Source organism: Ctenopharyngodon idella, chromosome 17 (assembly GCF_019924925.1).
Source record: "Ctenopharyngodon idella isolate HZGC_01 chromosome 17, HZGC01, whole genome shotgun sequence".
NCBI classification, from domain to species: Eukaryota; Metazoa; Chordata; class Actinopteri; order Cypriniformes; family Xenocyprididae; genus Ctenopharyngodon; species Ctenopharyngodon idella.
This window is the reverse complement of record NC_067236.1, coordinates 6,679,054-6,704,575: the sequence shown is the minus strand read 5'-3', so window position 1 is coordinate 6,704,575 and position 25,522 is coordinate 6,679,054. Positions and strand designations below refer to the sequence as shown.

Here is a 25,522-nt window from a genome sequence, read left to right as displayed (position 1 = left end):
AAAGAGGTTGCATTACTTCACCCTTTCTCTCTCTTTCTCTCTCTCGCTCTGTTTCTCTTACACACATGCGGAGTAATGTGGCCTTTGGTGAATCGCAGTTGAAAAGTGGCTCTATTTTGGCTCTTTCTGCGGTTGCTAAGCACAGATCTAATTGCTGGCAAATGTTTCTGGACTCTGTGCTGTAAGTCAAACTGTGTGTGTTTATGTGTGGTTTTGGCATATAAATTAAGCTAATAGGTCTGGATCTCATTCCAGTCCAGCTGCACAGACCTAAACTTGGTGCCTGAACATTGATCAAACCCAGAGATATGTTCACATCACCGCAGTCACTAAATCACTGTAATGCAGCAGCGACGGGTGATCAGCTGCAAGCACTGCAGCAAGAGTGTGTGAGTTTAAGCTTCCTGACTGTCCCACAACTGGTCTATAAAACGTGTCTGCGGATCCTCTAGAAGCATCGATCTGAAGAAAATTCCGAACAGGAAGTGGTTGATGAGTTGTATGAGCCATATATGTATTTTAAGGAGCTGTGTGAAAGAGATTTTGCTTAATGTTGTTGTTGTTGTGTGTGTGTCAGGAACTCTTCCGATCAAGGCTACTGCAATGCAGATATGCTAATGAACAGATAATGTCATATCATTTGTGTGTGTGCGCTGCGTTGTTCCCTCCTGTTTCTTTCATGAGTGAGATGCATGTGTGTGATCTCATGTTGCAGTGCTTGGTTTCTGGTCAGGCATGAATTGGAGCAGCTTTATATAACACCCTGATCAGAGATTCAAGACCCTGTGCGTCTCCCACAAGCCCCTGCCCATTTGGCTTAATCTAAAGCACGCTTTGATTTCCTGCAGGCTCGAATTTGAGCTGCTAAAGAGAGACAGGCGCTCTCAGAGGGGAACTCGGTACACACATAAAGCCACTGTCATCTACTGTAATAGAAAACAAGGAGAGAAATGCTGTACTGAAAACAAGAGGCTTCAATGTGTGTCTCATGTCGATCATGTCAAGTGTCCTTTTGTGTGTGTGTGTGTGTGTGTGTGTGTGGGTGGGTGGGTGGGTGGGTGTGTGTTCTTGGTTTATGAGGGCACAAATGTGTATAATGACATGGGTATTACAACGTAAACATGGTTTATGAGGACACTTTCTGTGTCCTCGTAAACCAAATGGCTTAAAAAACAAACTAAACTGTGTTTTTTTGAAATTCAAAAAATGCAGACAGTTTTCTGTGATGGGTAGGTTTAGGGGTAGTGTAGGGGGATAGAATATACAGTTTGTACAGTATAAAAACCATTACGTCTGTGGAGAGTCCCCGTAAACCATATATACAAGTATGTGTGTGTGTCAGATCAGGCCCATGTGAATTGTAAAAGCTGAGATCACCTACACTGTGGGACGAGCCAGTGGTTTGCATGAGGAAACTGCTTGATAAACATGTCTTAAAGTATATATAAAAATGCATACAGTGTTGTTTGAAAGTTAGATTTCAGGTTAGAGGACAAAATAAATAAATAAAAATATTTAAATAATTAAATGTTTAGTATTATAAAAAGCCTTAACATGATTAAAAAAAAGTTATTTCATTATTTCATTTTTTTTTTTTTTTTTTTGCCAAATATTTTACCTACATGGCATTTGAACAACCTAAAGATAAAGATGCTAAGTAAAGGTATCACAAACCTTAAATAAACAAAATTTACTGAAAGAAGTAATGTTACTGACTCAGTTTAGTGAGTCAGTAACTGAGTCAGTGAGTTCATTCAGTGAATGATTCGTCAGATTGATTCAGACCAGTAAATTGTTTGCAAATCTTTTTGATTGATTTGTTGAAGAATGATCGGTTGATTATTTTAAGTGTACTTTGTGAATTCCCTGGTGAAAAAAAGTACACTTACATAATGTACTTAAAGTGCTCTATTTTTGTGTGCTAATTGTGTACTTGAAGAGATAATTCACCCAAAAATGAAAATTTGATGTTTATCTGCTTACCCCCAGGGCATCCAAGATGTAGGTGACTTTGTTTCTTCAGTAGAACACAAATGATGATTTTTAACTCCAACCGTTGCGGTCTGTCAGTCGTATATGCATTGTAATGGTAACACCATCTATGAGAATAAAAAAAACATGCACAAACAAATCCAAATTAAACCCTGCGGCTCGTGACGACACACTGATGTCCTAAGACACGAAACGATCGGTTTGTGCGAGAAACCGAACAGTATTTATATAATTTTTTACCTCTAAAACACCACTATGTCCAACTGCCTTGAGCATCCGGTTGGTGAGGTCTGAACGCGCTCTGACAACGAAAGTGATGTCTTGCACTCATTGAAGTATAGGCACGAGACATCACTTCCATTGTCAGAGCGCGTTCAGACCTCACTAACCGGATGTGCAAGGCATGTTTTTTTTATTCTCATAGATGGTGTTACCATTTCAATGCATTATATGAACAACAGACTGCAACGGTTGGAGTAAAAAATCATCATTTGTGTTCTACTGAAGAAACAAAGTCACCTACATCTTGGATGCCCCTGGGGGTAAGCAGATAAACATCAAATTTTCATTTTTGGGTGAACTATCCCTTTAATATACTAAAAATTCTTCTTTAGTACTTCTCAAGATAATCTTAAGAGTGTATTCAACTGTACTATTTTGAGACACCATGAATATGAACTAAAATGCGCTTTTAACATACTATCTCTGTATTTAAAAAAAAAATGTATTTAGTTACCACTTGTTGTACACTTGAATCCATCGGTGTACTATAAGTGGTAACTAAATACATTAGTAGCTGGAAGTTCGGATCATTTTACTGACTCAGATCTTTGAATCTCGTTCAGCAAAATGAACAAATCTTTTTTCAAGTCATTTCGTTCATTTCAGCAGAATATTATTAAAACGTTACATGTTAAATTCCCCAACACATACTACTTGTGTGAACGTTGATTACATTTGGAATAAAAAAATAAACTATAGGCTAATGCAGCCATGAATGCCAAATTATGAATAAAATTATTAATTAATTGCTTAGCAGGGTCTTCAGGCTATGCAGTCTGTTAGTTCACCTCACCTCACCTCAGCATCCGAGTCGTTCGTTCTTTTGTCACCTCACATTTATCACGTCTGTTCCCCGGAAAGGTTAGTTCACCTCTCGTGTCTTCGGGTTCGAGTCATTAGTTCCGTCGTCGGTGTCTGATCTGGGCCGTGACAGCCCCATATGCAATGCATGCAGTACCGGAAACAGAAATGATTAGTTCACCTCTCGAGTCTTCGGGTTCGAGTCGTTAGTTTATTTTTTTATTCCAAATCTGATCAACGTTTGCGCAAGTAGTATGTGTTGGGGAATTTAACATGTAACATTTTAATTATATTCTGCTGAAATGAACGAAATGAACAAAATGACTCTTTTGCTGAGAGATTCAAAGATCTGAGTCAGTAAAATGATCCGAACTTCCCGGTACATACTGCACAACCTAGCTAGCCTATGGAGCTGTGACTTGATGAAGGAATAACTTGAACCTGAAGACTCGAGAGGTGAACTAATCATTTGTTTCCAGTACAGAACCTATGGGATGTTGCGCATGTGTGGTCAACACAAAATAAATGTCTCTCTGAGACAACTCGTTGTTCCAGAGTCATATTAAAGATTAGATTAAAATGAATGAATCATTAATGAACGACACATCACTAAAATACAATTTTAATACATCCACCTGGGTTGGCTCATAAGAGTAACTTGCTCGTGAAACGGCTCACATGAGTTATTCACTTGTGAATTAGACTACACTCCTTGCGCTGTATGCTTGTGTTTGCTTGGGGAACAAGAGAAAGATGTGATTTCTCGTCATTGTTTCACAATATGCAGTCTATTTATATGCATTCTTTTTTTGCTTCAAACTTACATTCTCAACTCAGGTATGTAATTTATTTTGCTGTCATATTAATATCATAATGTGCACATGAAGGTTCTGCAACAGCAGTTGATTTGTTCCGCCACTGAAAAGCGGTGTGGGCAACACCACTTGTGAAATGTGTAGATGATCTGCCAGTGTGTTTAACAGGTGTTTTTTGTGTCACATGGCCACAGTTTGTCTCATCCAGAGCTTAAACGTTAACATGTTTTCACTGAGTTCTGATGTGTTGACTGCTTGTGAATGTGTTATGTGTTGATTCTTTTGAAAGATAAAAACTTCTGCAGCTTTTCACAGAGTTCGGGAACACTTCTAATTAAATGATACATCATTTGAAATGAGAGAGGGAGAAATTAGGGAAGTAATGAATTTATGCAAGTGTCCAGTAACTACAGATGACAGATGTCAAAAACACTTTGACAAGAATAAAATGTACTACAGAATAGGAAAACAACCCCACACGCATGGCACACACACATACTAAAAAGGCATGCGCTGTCATTTTAAAACTTTTGTGTGCTTGCAAAAGCAGTTCTATGACTTATTGATGTAGCGTTAGCACACTGACATGACCTCAGCTGAACCTAACCCACATTCAGATGAGAAGTGAAGAGGGTCATTCCCACACACATACAGCTTACTGCACCTCACAGTGTGGATCTGGAAACAATCTAACACTGTTTCTGTGACAACCAATGGGATGGAAGGAACATGAAATTGTCTATGAGAAGCGAGAAGTGGAGAAAGACAGAAATATAGTGTTTGTGTTTTTTAGTCTTCCTCGAAGCAGCATTTGATAACACTTCTGTCTTTCTTGACTCATTCTCTTATGCCTTTTCTTCATTAGCTGCATTTACATGGACCCAAATAATTTGTAATCAGAAAAGTAGCACAGCCGGAATACAAAAAGTCACCTTGTCTATCAGAATGAATTGACCAAATCTGACTAAAATTACATTTGGATTGTAAGGGGTGGTTTAAACCTTTTCTAAACACTTGATTCGATTGAAAACCAAAACTGGAAAGTTCTGCACATGTGCAATGATGTAGGAATTGCATAATGATGTATAACGCATGGAACAAGCTGTCGAATATAGTGTAATAAATGACTGTCTTTCCAAAATTCTCATTCCACTTGTCATCTTTGCTTCGGACTCTCATCCACAGCCGTCTTGTTTTGGGCCTTTTTACTGCTTGATGAATATAAGCAGCACAGCACAAAGCTTCATTGTGCTCGGCGTCTCATAATCAGGACTCGAAATAGGTAAATATTAAGTCTGCTTTTTAGAACAAAGAAAAGAAGCAATGGCAGGATGATGGCTAGTATGCGCCAACAGCAGTAAACTCTGTATGTTTGTACAGCGTGCACATGTTAAAAGATTAAATCCGATTTTAGACTTGTGACATAAACACACACATCAACCCAATCACTTTATTTAGTGTTCATGTAAACACTATGTTTGGATTCATCAATCAGAATGACTTCATTCTGATTGAAACAAAGTGTCCATGTAAATGTAGCTACTGTCTGTCTTTCTTGCTGTAGCACCTGAAGATTGATGATTGTTGAAAGTGACTGTGCATTTTTTAGTCTCTACTCTCAGATCCTTCAGAGCTGTATCAGTCAAATGATTGAAAAGCAATATTCTTTTCTCTAAAGATAATCACATTTTTCTGGTTTTTAGATGTTAAACTGAATGTACAGTATGAATAATTGTAATGACATACTACTAGAACGTCAACCAAACATCATCCTAGCTTTAAAGCCAAATTAAATTGAAATTCACAACTCATTTTACCTCCATAATTTGAGAGTGAAATGTGATGTTCAATGAGAGAGAAAAAAAGTAGGCCAAGAGAGTCGATTTTGATTTCATGTTGACTTTAATTTTGACATTAGGCCAATGTGACATGGTTGGTTGTGGAGATTTTCTGGTTGTAATGTTCTGCGCTGCAGTTGCTCTTGGAGAAAGGTCATTCAGACATAGCAGCAAGTGGTCTGAGTCTGTGCATGAAAGCTTTTGTTTTTGGTTTTGATGACGATGTTGTTAGCTTGGATGTAGAGGTTTGTATTCAACGTTCCATGCGGGCCAAAAAATGTGAGAAAAAAACCTTAAGATTTCTTGAGTCAGAGCTAAGTTAATGGCAGTTTCAGCTGGAGTCCAACTGCACATTCATTGATTTTATATAACCTTTTCCCTGCCAGCACCAGCAATTTTTTCTTTTCTTTTTTTTTTTTCTTTTCATTTTCAGAAAACTTTCATGGCCCCCAGAATATTTTGTTGTATGAATATTTGAACATACAATATATCAAAAAAAAGAACAGAGCCTCTGCTTTAAAACAAACAAACAAACAAAACATTTTATTCAAGTTTCATGCATTCTCTTTTTATCAACACTTGAATGTGAGTTAGTTTCACACAAAAACAAAAAGCAAAAAATTTTTAACAAAAAGCTACGAAAATCGCTTTTTTGTCAAAGACTATGTTCAGATCGGATTCAGAACGAAAATCGAAACACATAAACAGAGTAGAGTGAGTCCATCAACACCCCCAAAGCTTGCGCAGTCCTATACCTCTTGTGGGGGTCAACATTTCATTCAGTAACGTTTGGTAGATTTGATTTATATGCTGTTGAATGTTTGATAAATTACATATGCGCTTGTTTCTGCTGCTGCTTTGCTTGTTTTTGGATCTGGAGATTCTGTACTCTTTCAGAAGATACATAATAGCACCCCCTACGGCATAACAGTGAAAACACTGATTGCGTTGTGACAGAAAATTCCATCAATACCAGGGAAGCGTTGTCATAAATGATGGAAAATCCCATCAATGGCGGGGAAGGAGTTAATATGCAGATGAAGCGATCATAAATCTTGTTTCCATTAATATTCAGCTCTGACTAATTCGCAAGATGCTGACTGCATCCTAGCAGAGATTTTAAGTTCAGAGCGGCACATACACAAGCCCACAGATGCCAAGCAATAATGTTTTTGTCTTGTTTTTTATGATTTTTTTTTTTTTTTGGCTTTAGATAACTTTATTTATTATTATTTATGTATTTAAAAAATATTATTTAATGATATTTAATGATAATAATGACTTTAACTTTTTGTGACAATTATTTAATGCTTTCATACAGTAATGTAATGTCTTTGAATTATCTTAATTTTTCAGCTTTTCTTCGCAAATATTGATTATGTGGTACATTTTCTTAACAAATAAATGAGCAAATAAATTTGCTTATCAAATAAATAAGCATATCATGTAGTTTTATTTCATGTATTTTTTAAATATATTTACATTTTAATTTAAAAATAATGCTTTTTAATAAATATTTATAATTATTTATTTATTTGTTTGAAATGTTCACACACACACACACACACACACACACATATATATATATATATATATATATATATATGCAAATATCATTAAAGTAGTTTCAAAATCTTTATTTCTACAATAAATTAAGGCACAGCTTTTACAAAAATTACATGGAATATTGATTTTATCTACGTTTGAGATTTACAGACAGTCAGACTTGATGAGGCTGCTTTCTCTCTCTCTCTCTCTCTGTCTCTATCTGTCTCTCTTGCATCATCCTCTTATTATGACTGTCTGCCTGTGCATGACTGCATGCCGTTTATCTTTCTTTCTTTCTTTCTTTTTATCTTGGCCTGTCTTTTCCTCACTCTTTTCTTCCTCTCCTCCTTCTTCTTTCTCCTTCCCTCTCTCCAGCAAAACAATAAAAGTCAGGATAATTGATGACGAAGAATATGAGAAGAACAAGAGCTTCTTCCTGGAGATCGGAGACCCTCAGCTCGTAGAGACCAATGAGAAGAGAGGTGGGGGGCGTGGCCTGAGCCTGCAGAGGAGACCACACATACAATACATGCACACACACACACTGAACACCAGTCCTCTGGATCATCATCGGGATCAACTACAGGCCAAACTACGCCATCGACAGCCCTGTGGCGCAGTCCCCTTGTGTGCTTGTTTGCGTGTGTGTTTGTGTGTGTGTACATCATGCATGCATTATTCCAACCCCCCTCCTGTTGTCTTGTTTCTGCAGGAAGACGATAACAGTCAGGGTTCTCAATCGAGAGGAATACGATAAGCAATGCAGCTTTTGCATAGAGCTACAGACGCCACTATGGAGAAGGAGAGGATGGACAGTATACAGAGGTTTCTCTCCCTCTCACAGTGTCTTCTTCGCTTTTTACTCTTCTCTCCCTCTGGGCAGAGTCTCACCCTCTCTGTCTCTCTCTCCTGGTGTCTGTGTGCTGTCTTACTAATCTAATGACATTTCTTTGCTTTCGCTGATTACACAACTACTCGCACGATAACACGCATACATTACACATACTTTAATGCTTGTTTTAATGGTAGTTAAAGATTATTGCTCAAAAAATCATAGTTAAGACACAGTTTTCAACATTCATAATGTAGCTGCTAATCGGTCCTGATGAATCCAATTTTTTTGATAGAATTCCTCCATATTTTACTCTTGTCTTATACCATATACCAGTTAAGTAGAAGCAAGAATATCTGTTATAGAAGGCACTGTTAATGTTTAAATGTGGGGGTCATATACATATTAATATCATAATGTGCACATGAAGATTTCAGAACAAGACGTATCTGCAGTTTTATGTCCGTATACACCACTGCTCAAAAGTTTGGGACCAGTAAGATTTTTTAAATGTTTTTGAAAGAAGTGTCTTGTGCTCACTAAGGCTGCATTTATTTGGTCAAAAATACAGTAATATTGTGAAATATTATTACAATTTAAAATAATTCTTTTTTTATTTTAATATATTTGAAAATGTAATTTATTCCTGTGATGGCAAAGCCAAATTTTCAGCATCATTACTCCAGTCTTCAGTGTCACATGATCCTTCAGAAATCATTCTAAAATGCTGATTTACTACTCAAGAAACATTTCTTATTAGTGTGGAACACAGTTGTAATGCTTAATATTTTTCAGGATTCTTTAATAATTAGAAGTTCACAAGATCAGCATTTATTTGAAATCTTTTGTAATGTTATATATGTATTTACTGTCACTTTTGATCAATTTAAAGGGTTTGTTCACCCAAAAATGAAAATTCTGTCATTTATTACACACCCTCATGTTGTTCCAAACCTGTAAGACCTAAGATATTAAGATATTTGGCTCAGATATTTGGCTAAGATATTTGGATATTTGGCTCCAATGGCTCAGTGAGACCCCCATTGACAGCAAGATAATTAACACTTTCAAATGTCCAGAAAGCTACTGAAGTTTAAAAAAATGTATTGACCCTAAACTTTTGAATGGTAGTGTATGGTCTGAGAGTTGGAACTCTGAAGCTTGCAGCGTTTATATAATACACAAAACACTTATGTAAAAAGATCAAGGGCAATTACATTTTTAATGATATGACCCTTTAATTTATAGTGATAATCATGTCTTATTCAATTTTTTGTAGTTTACCATATAGGGTGTGTTCAGGATACTTGCAGGTTCAGAAAGAAAGCTTCAAAGCGAATTGTTTCATTTCGTTTCCTCGCAATAATCTCATAACAAGACACAAAGGAAATGTCAAAACACACCAGCAAATGAGTTTAGATACTGGGCTGTAAATCATGAGGGGAGATTAGGGGATCTCAAAAAGACTCAGAGCTCAAGAATTGTGAGCTGTCTTCAAAGCCAAGGTTGTTAGAGTGTGTTTCATCTCACATTTAGATAAACATTTATTTCCAGGAAGCAGAACGGTTTTGTTTTCCCAGCACTTCAGTGTTTTGATGTGTATCACATGTTTTTTTTTATCATATTTACTTTTTGATATTCATTTGGATTTTATTAATGCTTTATTTTAGCATAACTGATATAAAATATAATAAAAAGAGATCCAAAGATCAAAACATGGAAAAATAGGAGATTAAGAGGAACATCAGGTAGAGTTCAATCAAATGCAGCTGGATTTGGTAATGCATTTTTGATGTTTTGCTACTCAGCCATATGAGTGATTAACAAGAAAAAATTATTATGGCACTCAGATAAGTGGCGTAACATTTTCATAATAATTAATAATCAAGCTATTTGCTTTAGATTAGCTTTGCTTGTAAGACATTTGAGAGTACCATAGATGATTCAAAACCTTCATAGATGAGAGAAAAGAGATTGTTTATTATGAAAGAAAGAAGAAAAGAAGAGACACTAGAAAAATAAAGGACAGCAGAAGAGATGGTTGGATGAGAATGAAAGGAATTGATGGCTGGATGAAGTGTGCGTGTGCGTGTGCGTGTGTGTGTGCGTGTGTGTGTGTGTGTGTGTGTGTGTGTGTGTGTGTGTGTGTGTGTGTGTGTGTGTGTGCACCCATGTAATATGTGCAGCACCAAGCTGCAGACAGAAAATGATAGCTCTGTTTTCAAGGACAAAACAAGAGAGAGAAAACCTCTCCAATTAAATCAAAATTACATGACATGCGCTCTCCATCTTAATGTTGTGTCACATCTACAGACAAAATAGAAGAAAAAAAAATTGTAGCATCTCATTCAGTTACTAAAGCTAATCACAACATCATAATGTGACCAGTTTAGTTTTAATTTGTAATTATTTTTTTTTACTTCTAAGATGTGCCACATTTTCTGTCTGTCTTTTAATTTATTTTATTTATTTTATTTTATTTTATTTTATTTTATTAACTTTTATTTAATTAATTTTTCATAAAAGTTCTAAGAAATGGACCCCACCACCACCACACACACACACACACACACACACACACACACACACACACACACACACATACACTTATAAGAAATTAATAAGGGGTGTACCGATGCCCTCATGTCACAATTCGATACATGACGCGATACTGAACTCACGATACAATATTATTGCGCTACTCCAAGACATATGGTAAACAGTTAACAAAAAATATACATTTGGTTAAAATGCTAAATTTGGTATTACATTGGGAGTGGAAATGAATAGGCTTGGACTTGGTGCGGGTAACCCAATGTACAGGACAATGGTGACACCAGCATAAAAATCTGGTGTCTTCATGATTCTGAAGCCGAAAATACAGAATTATTTTAGATGAATATGTTTGCACTCTGTCACTGACTAGATATATTTAAAATAATGTAGGCCACTTTTTACTGGTCACATAAGACATTTGGCATTATCAGGACCCACAAATATTCCCCCAATGCATTATTATACATTATGTTCAACGTTATGTATATACTGTATATATAGTAGTGTGTATATATAGTAGTTTAATGTAGTACTACTAAAACTCTGTAAACTTGATTTTTTTTTTCACAGTGATTTCCATTTTGGGTGAACTATACACAATACATATTGACACTATCCATGATACATATTGTCGGATTTTTATATTGCAATATATTGTGAATTCATGTGAGTGACTGCAGAATTTTAGCATGACATCAATCAATTATTGATATTTGTTATACCCAATTATTGTTCAGCCTGTTCCTCTTCAGCTATTTTATCAACTAGTTATTGGTCAGTCTATTATCATCTATTCATTTAATCTTGACTTAACTAGTTGTTCAAACAGGTCTATTGCAATTTGTCCAATCAGTTCTTGTTTTCAATTTAATGCATCTTCTTTACAGATTCGCCAAACAATATAAAACTGCTGTTTGAGGAGGAAAAAATTAGAGACTGGTACATGCTAAAACCATGAAGAATACTGAGGAGATGGTGAAATAGCGTATAAGACTAAACACAATGTTTGTGGATAAAATGATCTGCAGTTCATAGGGACAGAGACAGAAAGAGATGGTGATGTGTGTATTTTGTTATCTCACCAATCAACAGGCAGAAAAGTGTGGAAAACCAAGTAATTCACAGAAAAGGAGAAGTTGCCATCTGAGAATAAAGATGAACAGATTACTCTGCAGCAGATGAACATAAAATATCAAGACAGAGTGAGAGAGATGCTGTTTAGGCTACAGGAGCGAGTTGCTCTGCCATTAATCTGACAGTGAATCTTATGCGAGAATCCTCCACTAATGCCTCAGGGTTCATTTGTGGCTTGAGATTTATTCGTTCCATTAGATATTTCATTCGTTTATGCTGCCATTTCTGCATATGAGGCTCATGTTTGTTTTGAGCTTGGGAATGTAGTCATCATAACATTGTTTTATGACCATTGCTGTTGTAGCGGTATTGCCAGCTGAGCTTGTGAACTGAAAAGAAATATGAAATAAATGAGACAGAAAGAGAAATTGAAGGAGGGAATTTATGTGATAGGACTAAATTACATTTCCACTGGAATCACCATGTTGCTGCCCAAAGGACTGTCATTTTCTCCTTTCCCAGCCCTTTCCTTTTGTCTGTTAACATCATGTCTTTAACGTTACTTAATTGTTTTTTTTTGTTTTTTTTTTGTTTGTTTTTCAAATCTCATCATACCTCTGTGTCTTTAGGTCTGCATCTGCTTCTTTGACCCTCTCATTTCATTGTGTGTGAGTGTGGGTGATTGATTGGGCTAAACCCAGTCACATGATCAGGGGTTGCTTATGTCACACACTTGCTTACCCAGAATCCCATTGGGACCATAGAAGTTTCATCGCTAAAACAAATGTAGGAAAAATCCTGCCCCTGACATATTTCTCATATATACAGGGTCACAGTGGTCTGTATGTGTTCTGTTACAAAGTATGCTTTATGAAACGGAACCAGTTTTCTAAATTTACCAACGAAGATCTGAGATTTTGACCTTTTAAAGGATTTTCCCCTACAGAGCTGAATTCTTGTGTTCACTGTAGCATTTTGACAAAAACTATATTTACACACTCCAGTTTGTTCACAGAAACCTATTGATCCACAAACACACTCTGGATGATTATATGGAATATAAGGTGGTTGGTTTGGTGGGTTTGTTTACTCTCTGACTGGTGCTTTTGTTTTCAGAGGAAGAGAAAGAGGCGGGGAAGGAAGAGGAGGAGCCTCTGACAGGTGAAGATGAAGAGGAACGACGCATCGCTGAGATGGGGAAGCCAATGCTCGGAGATCACCCCAAACTGGAGGTTATCATCGAGGAATCTTATGAATTTAAGGTATGTTATTTTAGCTACATATTTACCATTCTTAATCACATTAAAGCAACCTTAAAAGGATACTTCACCCAAAAATGACAAATCTGTCGCAATTTAGCTCATGTCGTTCTAAACCTGTATGACTTTTGTCTTTTGTGAAACACAAAAGAAGATAATTGAAGAATATTTCAGTGTTTATTTGTCAATACAATGAAAGTCAGGAGTGTCCTATATTTTTTGGACCCCACTGACTTTCATTGTTTGGACCAAAAAAAGTGAATCAAATTATCCTCTGTTGTGTTCTGCAGAAGAAAGTAAGTCATGCAGGTTTGTAACAACATGATGTTGAGTAAATGAGAACAAAATGTTCATTTTTGCATAAACTTTTCATTTACATTCATACAGTATACTGGCATAAATTTACCAATAGCCAATTATCATATGAAACATACAAAACAGAACTCCCATTCTTTACTGCAGTGTACTTTAGTATACTGAGGGCTTTTTATTATGATTTGTGGATGATTTCATTGATAATAGTTGCTAGTATTTACACTAAATGTAGGGTTACTACATTTAGCACTTACTTTATAGCTCACATACAGTTCAGAAATACATCAGACCGCAAGTGTGTAGATGCCTGTTTTTCTGTAGTTTCCTTCGTTCCTTATAGAAACACTCTCATTCTGTCAGGGAAGTTGAAGGATCTTAAATGTTGACATCTGATCGATCGCCTCCACACACTTCAGGACGATACACATGCACACGCCTGCACTTTAGCCCACACGCACTCGCCATGCTGAGACGTACACACACTCCGATCCCACACACACTTCACAGCAGGGCAGAGCAGAGAGCAGTCAGAAGCACTCGATGGACTGTGGTCCGCCTCGTCTGAAGTGTGTGTACGTTTGTGTATTTCTGTTCTCAGTTGCACAGGACAGTAATGAAGTCATACATTTACTTTGTGTGTTGTCTCTCTCTTTCGCTCTCACTTTCCTATAGAACACTGTTGATAAGCTGATTAAAAAGACAAACTTAGCTCTTCTGGTTGGCACCAACAGCTGGAGGGACCAGTTTATCGAGGCCATCACAGTCAGCGCTGGTGAGTATCTCAGTTTGTGAGGAGCATTGGGATGTCTGATTTAGTGATTCAATAACATCTTGAACAAACTGTTCTTTTTTTAATCTTTTATAAGTGTTGCCAGCAGTGCCTGCAGTAGTTAAATGCCACTGTTTAGCACTTTGTTTTCGATTAGGTTATATCAAGGGTGTCCAATCCTCTCCTGGAGGGCCATCTTCCTGTAGAGCTGTTCGGCTCCAGTCTCAATACACCTGCTTGTTTCTAGTAATCCTAAAGAGCTCGATTAGCTGGTTCAAGTGTGTTTAATTAGATTTAAGCTAGGCTCTGCAGGATGGTGGCCCTCCAGAACTAGACATCCATGGGTTATATATTGCATCAAATGTTACATTTTGATGGTTTCCACTTGACAAAAGCACTAGTACTTTGGTACTGTGTTGACACATAATTTTGAAAAGCATCTTTCTACAGTATTTGTTGTACTAAGTACTAATTTTACTAGTTTTACTTCCAATGATTCAGTTTGAACAAGTTCAAGAGAGTGATTTTTTTTTTTTTTTTTTTTAAATCAGACATCACTAATTGCAAATGTGTGTGATTGAATATGTATCCATATACAGTACATGTAGGTTCCATAAAAGGGTTTTCGTAGCAATGTCATAGAACCATTTTGGTTTCCCTAAAGAATGCTTCAGTAAACAGTTCTTAAAAGAAGAGTGTCAAGGTGTACTAATTTAGTGTAAAGAACATTTTAAAGTGCCCCTATTATGCTTTTTCTAATATTACCTTTCATGCAGTGTATAATATAGCTGTTCAAAGTGCATGACAAATTAAGTTATTGTCTCCTAAAATAATAATGGATTATGAACTGCCGAAACAAGTCGTCAGCAATTCCATCCAGTCTTATTTCCTGTTACATACATGTCTTAATTGGCTGCCCTCAAACAACGTCTACTTTGACCTGCCCTCAAACACTATAGTTGTAGGTGAGGCCTGAAAGAGATCAGTTTGTGGTGACATGTTGAGAAGATGCTGTTTTCAGCACTGCGAATCCACTTTGCATGTGCTTCAAAAGGATGAGGACTCAAACTCGGGCTCGAACTGATACGAAAAGACCAACGCCATCATTACTGTTCGTATCAAAGTGTGTACATTTGCTAAGGAAGATCCGGAGCTGAAATTCAGATATGGTAATAGGCAGTGTTGGGGAAAGTTACCTTTAAGAGTAATGAATTACAATATTGTGTTACTCCCTAAAAAAAAAAGTAACTAATTGCGTTACTTATTTACTTTTTATAAAAAGTAATGCGTTACATTTGCGTTACTTTTTCTCACCTGGGCTTGCTTGTTTGTTTTTTAATAACAAAAAAGTTCTATTTTTGGCAAATGTTAAGGCCCTTTCACACCAAAAGTGAAATGAATAAGCCTCAGGCTGAAGGAAATGCATATTTACGCCTGTACAGTAGAGGGCGCAGCTCAAACAAACCTTTCAGCTGTGTTGCCATTCTGGATTAAAGAAGAATAGGATACAGGAGGAGGAAGTTCAACACTCCTATTTCTAAATCTAATCTAAAGTCATTTTTGCTTATTAGTATGGTTGAATTAGATCATTGAAGGTCAGCAGCAAAGACATTGGTTAATAAAGTGAGGTTAAATACATAAAGTATATTTGTGTAATTTAATATAGTTAGTTTTTACAGGTTTGCGTAAAATTCTGAGATTGCATTTCACTGTTTTTATTAATTTTTGGGAATACTGAATGTTTTTGTGCACGTGAGATGAGTAAATGCATGTTCACATTTAGTCTAGAACTACAATAACCATCATGTTTACACAGCCCACACAACACCTCTGCACTTTATTTCTCTCAACATGGGGACAGGAGAGCTGTCAGTCAATAAATGTGAAAAAGAAACTTGTGTTACTTATTTGAAAAAGTAACTTCGATATTTTGATGTAAATTCAAAAAGTATTGCGTTACTTGAAAGTTACTTGGAAAAGTAATCTGATTGCATAACTCAAGTTACTTGTAATGTGTTACCCCCAACACTGGTAATTTTGACACGCACTGTAAGCGGTAGACCAATCACAAGAGACTGGGCTGTCTGACCAATCAGAGCAGAGTAGGCTCGTGGAAAGGAGCGGTTTTGAGAGATTTGAGACACTGTGAGAAAAGACATGATGCCGCAATGTATATTATGAGAAAATTAAAGTGTTTTTTGACCTTGGATGCATTTAAACCTTTTGTAGGAGACCTTCAAAACACATTAGCAACCTTTAATATAGCATAATTAATCATCCAAAGACCTTTTTAAAGAACCTTTTATTCAGTGGATGTTAAAGGTTCTTCATGAAGCCATCAATGCCAATAAAGGACCTTTATTTTTAAGAGTGTACAGTATGTGTGCAATGTATCTCTGCTGTAAAGCGCCCCCTGGTGGCCACTGTGCTGCTCAGGAAATTCAGATTTACAGCCTCACGACACTTACGGCCATGCAAAGGAGTCTCCATTCTCTGTGCAAAGGCCAGAAATAAATTAGTTGAAGGCAGAGAAAGAGAAAAACTAGAGGTTTTTTTTTTTTTTTTTTTTTTTATCATTTGTTTTCTCTAAAGTAATTAGCACTCACAGCACGTCCTCAGAGAGACTGATGATCATAGAGGCTACTGCTGCTCTAGCTGTGTGTTTGTGTGTGTGTGTTTGTGTGGATCAGGTGTTGGTGACTTAGTGATTCACACTTGAACACCTCTCAGTGTGCCAATTTGTGCTCTGGAGCAAAGCAAGGTTAAAAGCCTTTGTGTGTGTGTTGCTCTATCTGCTTTCAGAACTGACCTGTAATCACCAGTACACTGCTGCTGTAAGACCAAGGCTTTTCATACAGCATTTAGTTGATTCTAAAACGGCTTTTTCTTTAATATTTGCAGACGAGTTTAAAGGAATAGTGCTTCAAAAAATAAAAATTCTGTCATTTATTCACTCATGTCGTTCTAAACCTGTATCAATTCAGTTTTGAGAAGAAGCAATATCCAGTATATATCCAATATACAGTGAATCGATTCAGTAGTTCTCTCCTCCACTACACCTCTTAAATCTCATTCAAATTCACATATTTTCAAATTTGGTGTGATGTGTCAAGATGTGTCAGGCCAGGTTGTCAATAATGCTAAATGTTCATAGTTCTTGCGCGTCTTTAATGAATCACAGTGCGCCAAATTAAAAATGTGCATTTTCAAGTATTAATGAATAAGATTTGGATGCACAAGTCATATAGATTATTTATACAATAATTTCATGGTTTTTGACATTTTTGCACCTTGCAGCACCATTTACTTTCATACTGGAAAAAAGCAATGTAAACATCCTATCTAACATCAAACGTGCATTAATCGATCATTGATAGATGACAAATGGAACACTGTATTATGTTTTATCTAATGCCACTGAGGACAGAACAGAGATTTTTCCATGACTTTTTTATCAGGAGACGCAGACATACACACGTACAGTACATGTAGGCAAATGCACACAGATAGATACAAAGAAACGGAAAAAGGTCTGCGGCTAATGGCAGTAAATTGAAGAGTTTAAAGTTTAAAAGCTTTGCTAAATGTCAGACTCTGCAGCACAGCGAGATAATTTATATCCAAAGATAAGGAGAGAGTCAACACAACATGAGCTCTGAGTGTGTAGGGTTTTACTTATCTATACAGTGGGCACACAATTGTCCACAGAATTGAACACAACCTTCCATTGGAGACATTTAAGGATGTCTGTAATTGGAAGTATTATTCATAAATCATTTATAATAAACAAAACAAAAAAAAAATATCTTTGAGATTAGGGTCAGTGTTGTTATTGTTAAAGGGATAGTTCACCCAAAAATGAAAATTATCCCATGATTTACTCACCCTCAAGCCATCCTAGGTGTATATGACTATATTCTTTCAGACGAACACAAGATATATTTAAAAATATCCTTAGTCCTCCAAGGTTTATAATGGTTGTGAATGGGAGGGCCACGTTTTAAAACAATCAAACAACCAAAAAAATGCATCCATCCATAATCAAAGTAATCCATATGGCTCCAGTGGGTTAATAAAGGCCTTTTGAAGTGAAGGGATGCATTTTTTTTTTTTAAATATCCATATTTAAAACTTTATAAATTCAACTAACTAGCTTCCGGCGGACGATCGTACGCATACTGTGCAAGTTGATTTGGGCGGAAGAGCAACCTTTGACCCTGACGCAATGACGAACACGGAGGCGCAGAGGAGAGAGCAAAACAAAACACCGGCCATGAATTAGAAATTTTAAAGAGAAATGTCAGAGGATTTCGATATAAGAGAAGAGGAGCTTGAGTTTGATGCCCAGCCCTATTTGTTTGAACCGCAAGAGACGTCTAAGCTTACATTACATCCTGAGTCAACTTGCGCAGTATGTGTACGGTCGTCCACCGGAAGCTAGTTATTTTGGTTAATAAAGTTTTAAATATGGATATTTTTCTTACAAAAATGCATTGCTTTGCTTCAAAAGGCCTTTATTAACCCACTGAAGCCGTATGGATTACTTTGATTATGGATGGATGCATTTTTTTTTTTTTTTTTTTTTTTTTTTTCAAAATGCGGCCCCTCCTTCGCTACCATTATAAACCCTGGAGGACTAAGGATATTTTTAAAAATATCTCAGACTGTGTTCATCTGAAAGAAGATAGTCATATACACCTAGGATGGCTTGAGGGTGAGTAAATCATGGGATAATTTTCATTTTTGGGTGAACTATCCCTTTAAGTAATCAATTAAATATTAGAAATAAAATATTAAATAATTTTGTGTTAAAATTACTAAAAAATAAATTACTAAAATTAAAGCTATATAGAAATATTTTTTTTTAAAAAACTAAAAATTATAAAAGCACATAAAATTATTACTTAAACTAAAATTACAATGGAAACGAAAAAAATATATATAATTAAAGCTGCCATAATAGACAGTAAGTCTACAATATGTTCTCATTTAGGATACAGTCATGTTTGTTTGGTTTTTTAAATGTCATTGTCAATGACATAGTCCATGTATGCATGTATTACTCTTGTCTGAAAGTAATCTGATGCTCTTTTATGAGGCATTTACACCCTTCAGACACACTCGTGAACAGCACATAAAGCATCACGTTGACCTTCTTTTTGACACAGATGTCTCCATATTTACACACGTGCATCATCATGACCTTCAAATCCTCTTGTGCTGTGATGAAACAGTCAAACATATACACTTGCGTAGATCAGCTGACATATCTTTCTGAATCTTCAAAAGTGACTCAAAATGATTCAGTGTTTTTTTTAATGTTTTTGAAATCGATTTTTTTTGTTGTTGTTGTTATTCACGTTTTTATTTTACACATTTTTTTTTTTTTTTTTGCAATGTTCTGTCTCAGCCAGTGTCCCAGTCTAATTATCTACTTTATCAATAATCCTTTTAATCACAGTACGTAATCAGGTTTTTGCCTGTGAATAGAAAGTCTTAGTGAAACAATGACGAAATCCACTGCCAAAGACTTGAATCCGTTTGCTCTCAGCCGCTGCTGTGAATAGGCGAGGTTTCTGAACATCCTGTAGCATCTAATCACACTTTAAAGGAACAGCCTCACCTGTCAGAGAGCAGTGTGTGGGCGTGTGTAAGCTGCTCTCTTTACGCTCTCAAGGAAACGCAGCACCAACAGAATATCAAACAGATTAGAACCTCACTGAACACGCACACACACGCATGCTGTGTGCTCTACATATTGAATAAAGGCTGTGTGAGTGAGTGAAGGCTTTATCTATACTGCTGTGACTGCTGATCATTTGAAAGAACACATTTTTTCTTTCCTGGTATGTTGCTTTTAGGTGAATAAAATATATTTTTATATTTTCTGTAGAAAATTGCTGCTTGGTATGTGCAAAACTCAACGCTACAATGCTAGTTTGGTGTAGGCAGTTGCCAGTGTGCTGCTATGTACTTGCTAAGGTGTTCTGAGTCAAGGCCGTTGCTAGAGGGGCGAATAGTGGAAACGATTCTAGGGACCCCTGGCTTTTTTTTTTTTTTTCCTTTTTTTGGCTGGGGGGTGTGTCACGATTCCTCCTTCAGTGTAAATCTATGATATTTCTTGCTTGTTTTATTTCTTGCTTGTTTGTTGTTATATACTTAGGGGTTTATTCACCTTGTAAAAGGTCATTTTTAATTATTTCTCCTTATTATCTTCCTGCAGGTGAGGATGATGATGATGAAGAATGCGGAGAGGAGAAGCTGCCCTCCTGCTTCGATTACGTCATGCATTTCCTCACCGTCTTCTGGAAAGTTCTCTTCGCCTTTGTCCCGCCTACCGACTACTGGAACGGGTGGGCGTGTTTCGTGGTGTCAATCGTTATGATTGGCCTCCTGACGGCTTTCATCGGAGACCTAGCATCCCACTTCGGCTGCACCATCGGACTCAAAGACTCCGTCACAGCCGTGGTGTTTGTGGCGCTGGGCACTTCAGTGCCAGGTGAGAGGAAGAGGGAAGTGGGTGACAGAAAAAAAAAACATATGTACCTCAGATTTTTGTGTTTCAGCCACACGTTTACATTTACATACAGACATTTATCACAGAATGAGGATGTCCAAGCACTGTGCGTGCGTGCATGCGTGTGTGCGTGTACACAGGGCTATGATAATGATATATCATATAATTATGCAGAGCAAAGCTCCTTGCTACATTGCACCCCCATATATTACCTTCATCAGTCATGATAACTGTTATTTAAAACAGGAGAAACACACACACACCGCAAGAAAAAATACACAAACACCACAATGTTCATGTACGGAAGACACACACACACACATACACACACACACAGACGTTAAATAGATTGTGTCTGCTGGAAGTGCAGTGCATGTTCACCATGTTTAGTATTCCAGACACACTGGACTGCTCATAGAGAAAACGCTGAGAGAGCAGAAAGCAAAAGCATTCCCATCTCTCTCTCTCTCTCTCTCTCTCTCTCTCTCTCATGCTGCTCCTCTCCCTCTTTACCTCACTCACTCAATTTCTTTTTCTTTTCATCTTCCATTTCTCGCCCTTTTGCTCTTCTCATCTCACTGCAGAAAATCATTTTCTTACATTTGCGTCTTGCTTTCCAGTAAAAGTCATCATGGACAATGTCATGCACACAAAAGGACTTTTTCTTAATCAGTATTTTTTCAAAACATCCTTAAGGGGATAGTTCACCCAGAAATGACAGTTATGTCATAATTTATACACTATCATGTCTTTCCAATCCTGCAAGAATTTCTTTCTTCTGTGGAACATTAAAGAAGATACTTTGAAGAATGGTTTTTGCCCATACAATGTAAGTCAATGGGGTCCAAAACAACACTGGACTCCATTGGCTTTCATTGTACGGACAAAAAAAATTTCAGAAAATCTCTCAGAAGAAAGAAAGTCATATAGGTTTGGAATGATAAAGTAAATGATGGCAGAATTTTAATTTTTGGGTGAACAATCCCTTTAACAAAAGGATAAATTGAAAACATTGACTTGTTTTCAATCTTTTTTTCTGGCCCCAAACAGCATTGCAATAGAAAAAGAAACGTTAATTAAATATTGATTAAGTAGCACAGTTTGTGTAAAAATATTGAAGGACTTCAGCAGTGTCCCATTTTTCATTTTTATTTCAATCACTTTTAGCATTTCATAGCTCTATTTCATAATAACTCTCTATTTTATTCCAGAAACAAATCCATTTATCTGCACTTATACAAAACAATTTGTGAAAGTTACAAGTGTATTGACGATAACCATGGTATTTAAAAATTGAAATAGACCTGTTGATATCATGTTAATACTACATATGACAATATCAGGAAAAATAACACTGCTAGATGATTAATAATGCATCAATGTTTTTGAAAAAGAAAGAAAATCTAAAAGGACTATGATTGTTTTAAATGCAATAAATCCAGTCATTGTCAATAATGTCGGGCATTGTCATTTGAGCAGCATGAGCTAAAGCTGAAGACTGACTCAACAGCACTGAACAGTAACTCTGCCAGCAGGATAATAAACTCACCCAAACGCATCCTAAATTGAGATGAGAATGCACAAGTGAATTTGGCCGTGCTATTCATTCATATATATATATATATATTACACCAAGAAAAACACAAAATGTAAATATTATTATTCAAAGTATATGCAAAGTTCTGTCATGAAACTCTAGATGATGCAGGCTTTGGTCCTTTAACTCAACCTGCTTGTAATCACGTCGTTATCTATAGGCCACAGCTGACTGGTTCCTGCTGTATCAGTAGCTAATGAGCTTGCTTGCTCATCCTTCAAAATACTTTGGTAGCATTTGCCTTAGCAGTGCAGCGTGCTTTCAGAAACCCTCCACCTTCCCCAGCTCCACCTGTATAGATCTGCTACAGGTAATTTGTGTACTCTATATTGTACAGCAGCAGCATCTCTTTCTTGCTCTGCAGCAGCAGCAATAAAAGCAGCAGCGTAGCAGATCTGTTCCGCCAAGACTAAACATACAACATTGTCATACCCATTATCATGCCAAACACTCCGAGAGATGTCATGACAGAACTGTAGATATCTATAGATATGGCCAAGATAATCGTGTAGTGAAAATTACATTAAAGCAGCCTTTTGTCCCAGGGGGCCTTTAGACACATTGTACCCTATCAGCTAAAATCACTTGCTAACAAAAAATCTCTTGCTACAGGAAACTATATTATCTGTGGGAATATATCTTTCCCTAAGGGTTAGAGAAAAGTTTGTCTGAGGGGCTAAAGCTTAGAAAATGTTTTTGGTCAAGTTTAATCAATGGTTGAAAACAAATTAGATTAATAATTGACAAAATATTTAAAGCAGCATAACATCCTGAAAGACCAAATTTGACCCCTTATTTTACAGATGGAATATTTTAAGTTTTTTTTTGTTTGTTTTTTTAAAGCCAAAATAAATAGTTTTTATTGTGTTTGAAAAATCAAATCAATAGTATAAGGTAAATGAAGCAAACTTTAAAAACCGTTCTACTGAAGGGTTTACACCCATATTCATTGATTGTTTTTCTGCTGTTTCTGCATAGTTTGACAAAATGACAAATGCTGCATACTGAATGGGTGGTATTGAGCAGTTAGCAAATGCGTTAATCTGTAGTGAGAGATGAAAGCCGGTAGTACTATGAAAACAACTGAATTTCCAATTAACCAAGCGTGTGGCCAGAAACCAGTCGAAGGACATGTACGCTCACTGATAAGGCAGCGTTCGCCAATGCTTTTGAACAGAAAACAAAGCCTTTAGATTCAGCATATAGTATCTTGAATTAATAATTTGCTCAATGAATTTAAAATGAAAATGATGACTGGCATACATCCTCTGAATGTAGTCTCGCTAATGTGTGGTGATGTGAAAGGTTACAGTGATTTTTCTCTCTCTTAATTAAATATTATTTAGTCCACTTTGTATTTCCCAGCACAGACATACATGAGCCACAGGGACATTTATAGTCAATAAAGTGCTCATTTAAACTATATGTGTGGTCGTTCTGCACAAGTTTGTGTCCATATGCAAACGTAAGCAGTATGAGGTTTAAAACAGTTGCGAAGTCTGGAACGCTGATCCATTTAACTGCTCCCAAGCGTCTTTCTGGGATGAAGCTATTCATTGCCATGACACCCACATTAGCGGCAGTTGTCGTCCGCACGCTGCCAGGCTCTTTGGCAGGACTTTACACCAGACTGGGTGTTAGCTGAGCCTTAACTGAGAATTTCCTTGGTAATGCCATGGAAACGGCTCCATCCATGCTGTTGTTTACAACAACATAACAAGACAGTAATGAATAACGAGCAGGAAAATGTTATTTCAGAGTGAAGTGCTTTACAGTAGAACCCAGCTTTGACTTTAAAATATTGTGTCTTGAGATGCTGTTGCGTCAATTTTGGACTTTTAAGCTTGTCAGATTTCCACAGAGAGTTTCTAACCTTCACTTTTAGAGAGATGTTGAGTGCTGCAGTCATGTCATGCTGGAATTACCGTAATTACGAGATGACAACTTTGAGCTGTTTGCATCCTTGGACTCAGAAATGATTCACTTCTGTTGGAACGCTCATTGTTGGTTACAGCAAAATGCTTCATTACGACAATTCTTTGCCGAATAGAAAGTTGAAACAACAAAATTTATTTGAAATAGAAATCTTTTGGAACATTATAAATGTCTTTACTTGATCCTATTATGTGTGTTTAAATGTTAGAGTGAGGATAGCGAGACCTTTAAATGAGGAAAATGGCTCTTTGTGACCACAGGCAGCGAAGAGTAATATCAACAAATCCAGAGCAGTTCAGCAGGGTTATGTGTTATGGACTACATTAGCATAACAAAAGAGAGAGATGAAAATTAAAAGAGACAGGGAGGAAGAAAGAGTTTAAAAGGGAGTTTATGTGCATCTGGGGTTCTGTAGTGGCCTTCCCAGACAGAACGCACAATCAGCAGCCTCATGGTTTCTCAGCTGTCTGCAGTAGATCACCCTGTTAGCATGCAGCTGTCTCTGAGCAAGAGAGAAACCACACTGTTTAAATAGCAGACAGCCCACTGATTTCATCTCAAATCAGAGGTTAACCAGGCTGTTATTACAAAATTACATCCTCACCAAAAAAGGAGAGATGAGAGAGAATGTATGCTTGTGCGTATGCTTGTTTGTGCTTTGCAGAAATTTTTTTTTTTTAACTTTTTTATATCTAAATGTATTTTGTCTAAACAAGATGTACAGTACTTAAAGTAGATTTTTTTTAAATTACTCATTCAAAGATTACTTCTTGTCTTAATTCTAGTTTTATTTTTATTCTTTTAAGCATAAACCTCACAAAATTGTGTTACATTTTAGAATTCTCATTAGATTTATTGTTTACTTAGCTGTACTTTTGGGGCAAAATAAATTAACTAAATCTGGGGGGGTCCATTTTATTTTATTTTCTTTCATGAATCCTGAAAGAAAAGAAAATAAAATGGACACAACTGTTTTCAACATTGATAATAAGAAATGTTTCTTGAGCACCAAATCAGAATGATTTCTGGCGGATTTCTGAAGGCTTCGCCATCACAGGAATAAAGTACATTTTTAAATATATTCGGTAACACTTTACAATAAGGTTCATTAGTTAAACGTTAGTTAATGCATTAACTAACATGAACTAACCATGACCAATACATTTGTTACTGTATTTACTAATCTTTGTTAACGTTAGTTAATGAAAATACAGTTGTTCATTGTTTGTTCATGTTAGTTCACAGTACATTAACTAATGTTAACAAGATTTTAATAATGTATTAGTAAATGTTGAAATTAACATTAACAAAGATTAATAAATCCCGTATAAGTGCAGTTCATTATTAGTTCATGTTAACTAATGTAGTTAACTAATGCTAACTAATGAACCT

General features: G+C 36.4%; 1 protein-coding gene across 5 annotated transcripts in view; it reads left to right on the top strand.

Annotated features, from left to right (window-relative positions):
* The window catches only part of slc8a1b (solute carrier family 8 member 1b), a 110,503-nt gene that overhangs the window by 80,002 nt on the left and 4,979 nt on the right, over window positions 1-25,522 (top strand). For 4 of the 5 annotated variants that reach the window (XM_051867950.1, XM_051867949.1, XM_051867948.1 and 1 more), the window contains exons 3-6: window positions 7,989-8,101; window positions 12,855-13,000; window positions 13,985-14,084; window positions 20,305-20,580. In XM_051867950.1, coding sequence (XP_051723910.1) covers window positions 7,989-8,101; window positions 12,855-13,000; window positions 13,985-14,084; window positions 20,305-20,580 — 635 coding nt within the window. Of the gene's footprint in view, window positions 1-7,651; window positions 7,759-7,988; window positions 8,102-12,854; window positions 13,001-13,984; window positions 14,085-20,304; window positions 20,581-25,522 lie in introns of all 5 variants that reach the window. The other variant, XM_051867952.1, reaches the window with a different exon arrangement.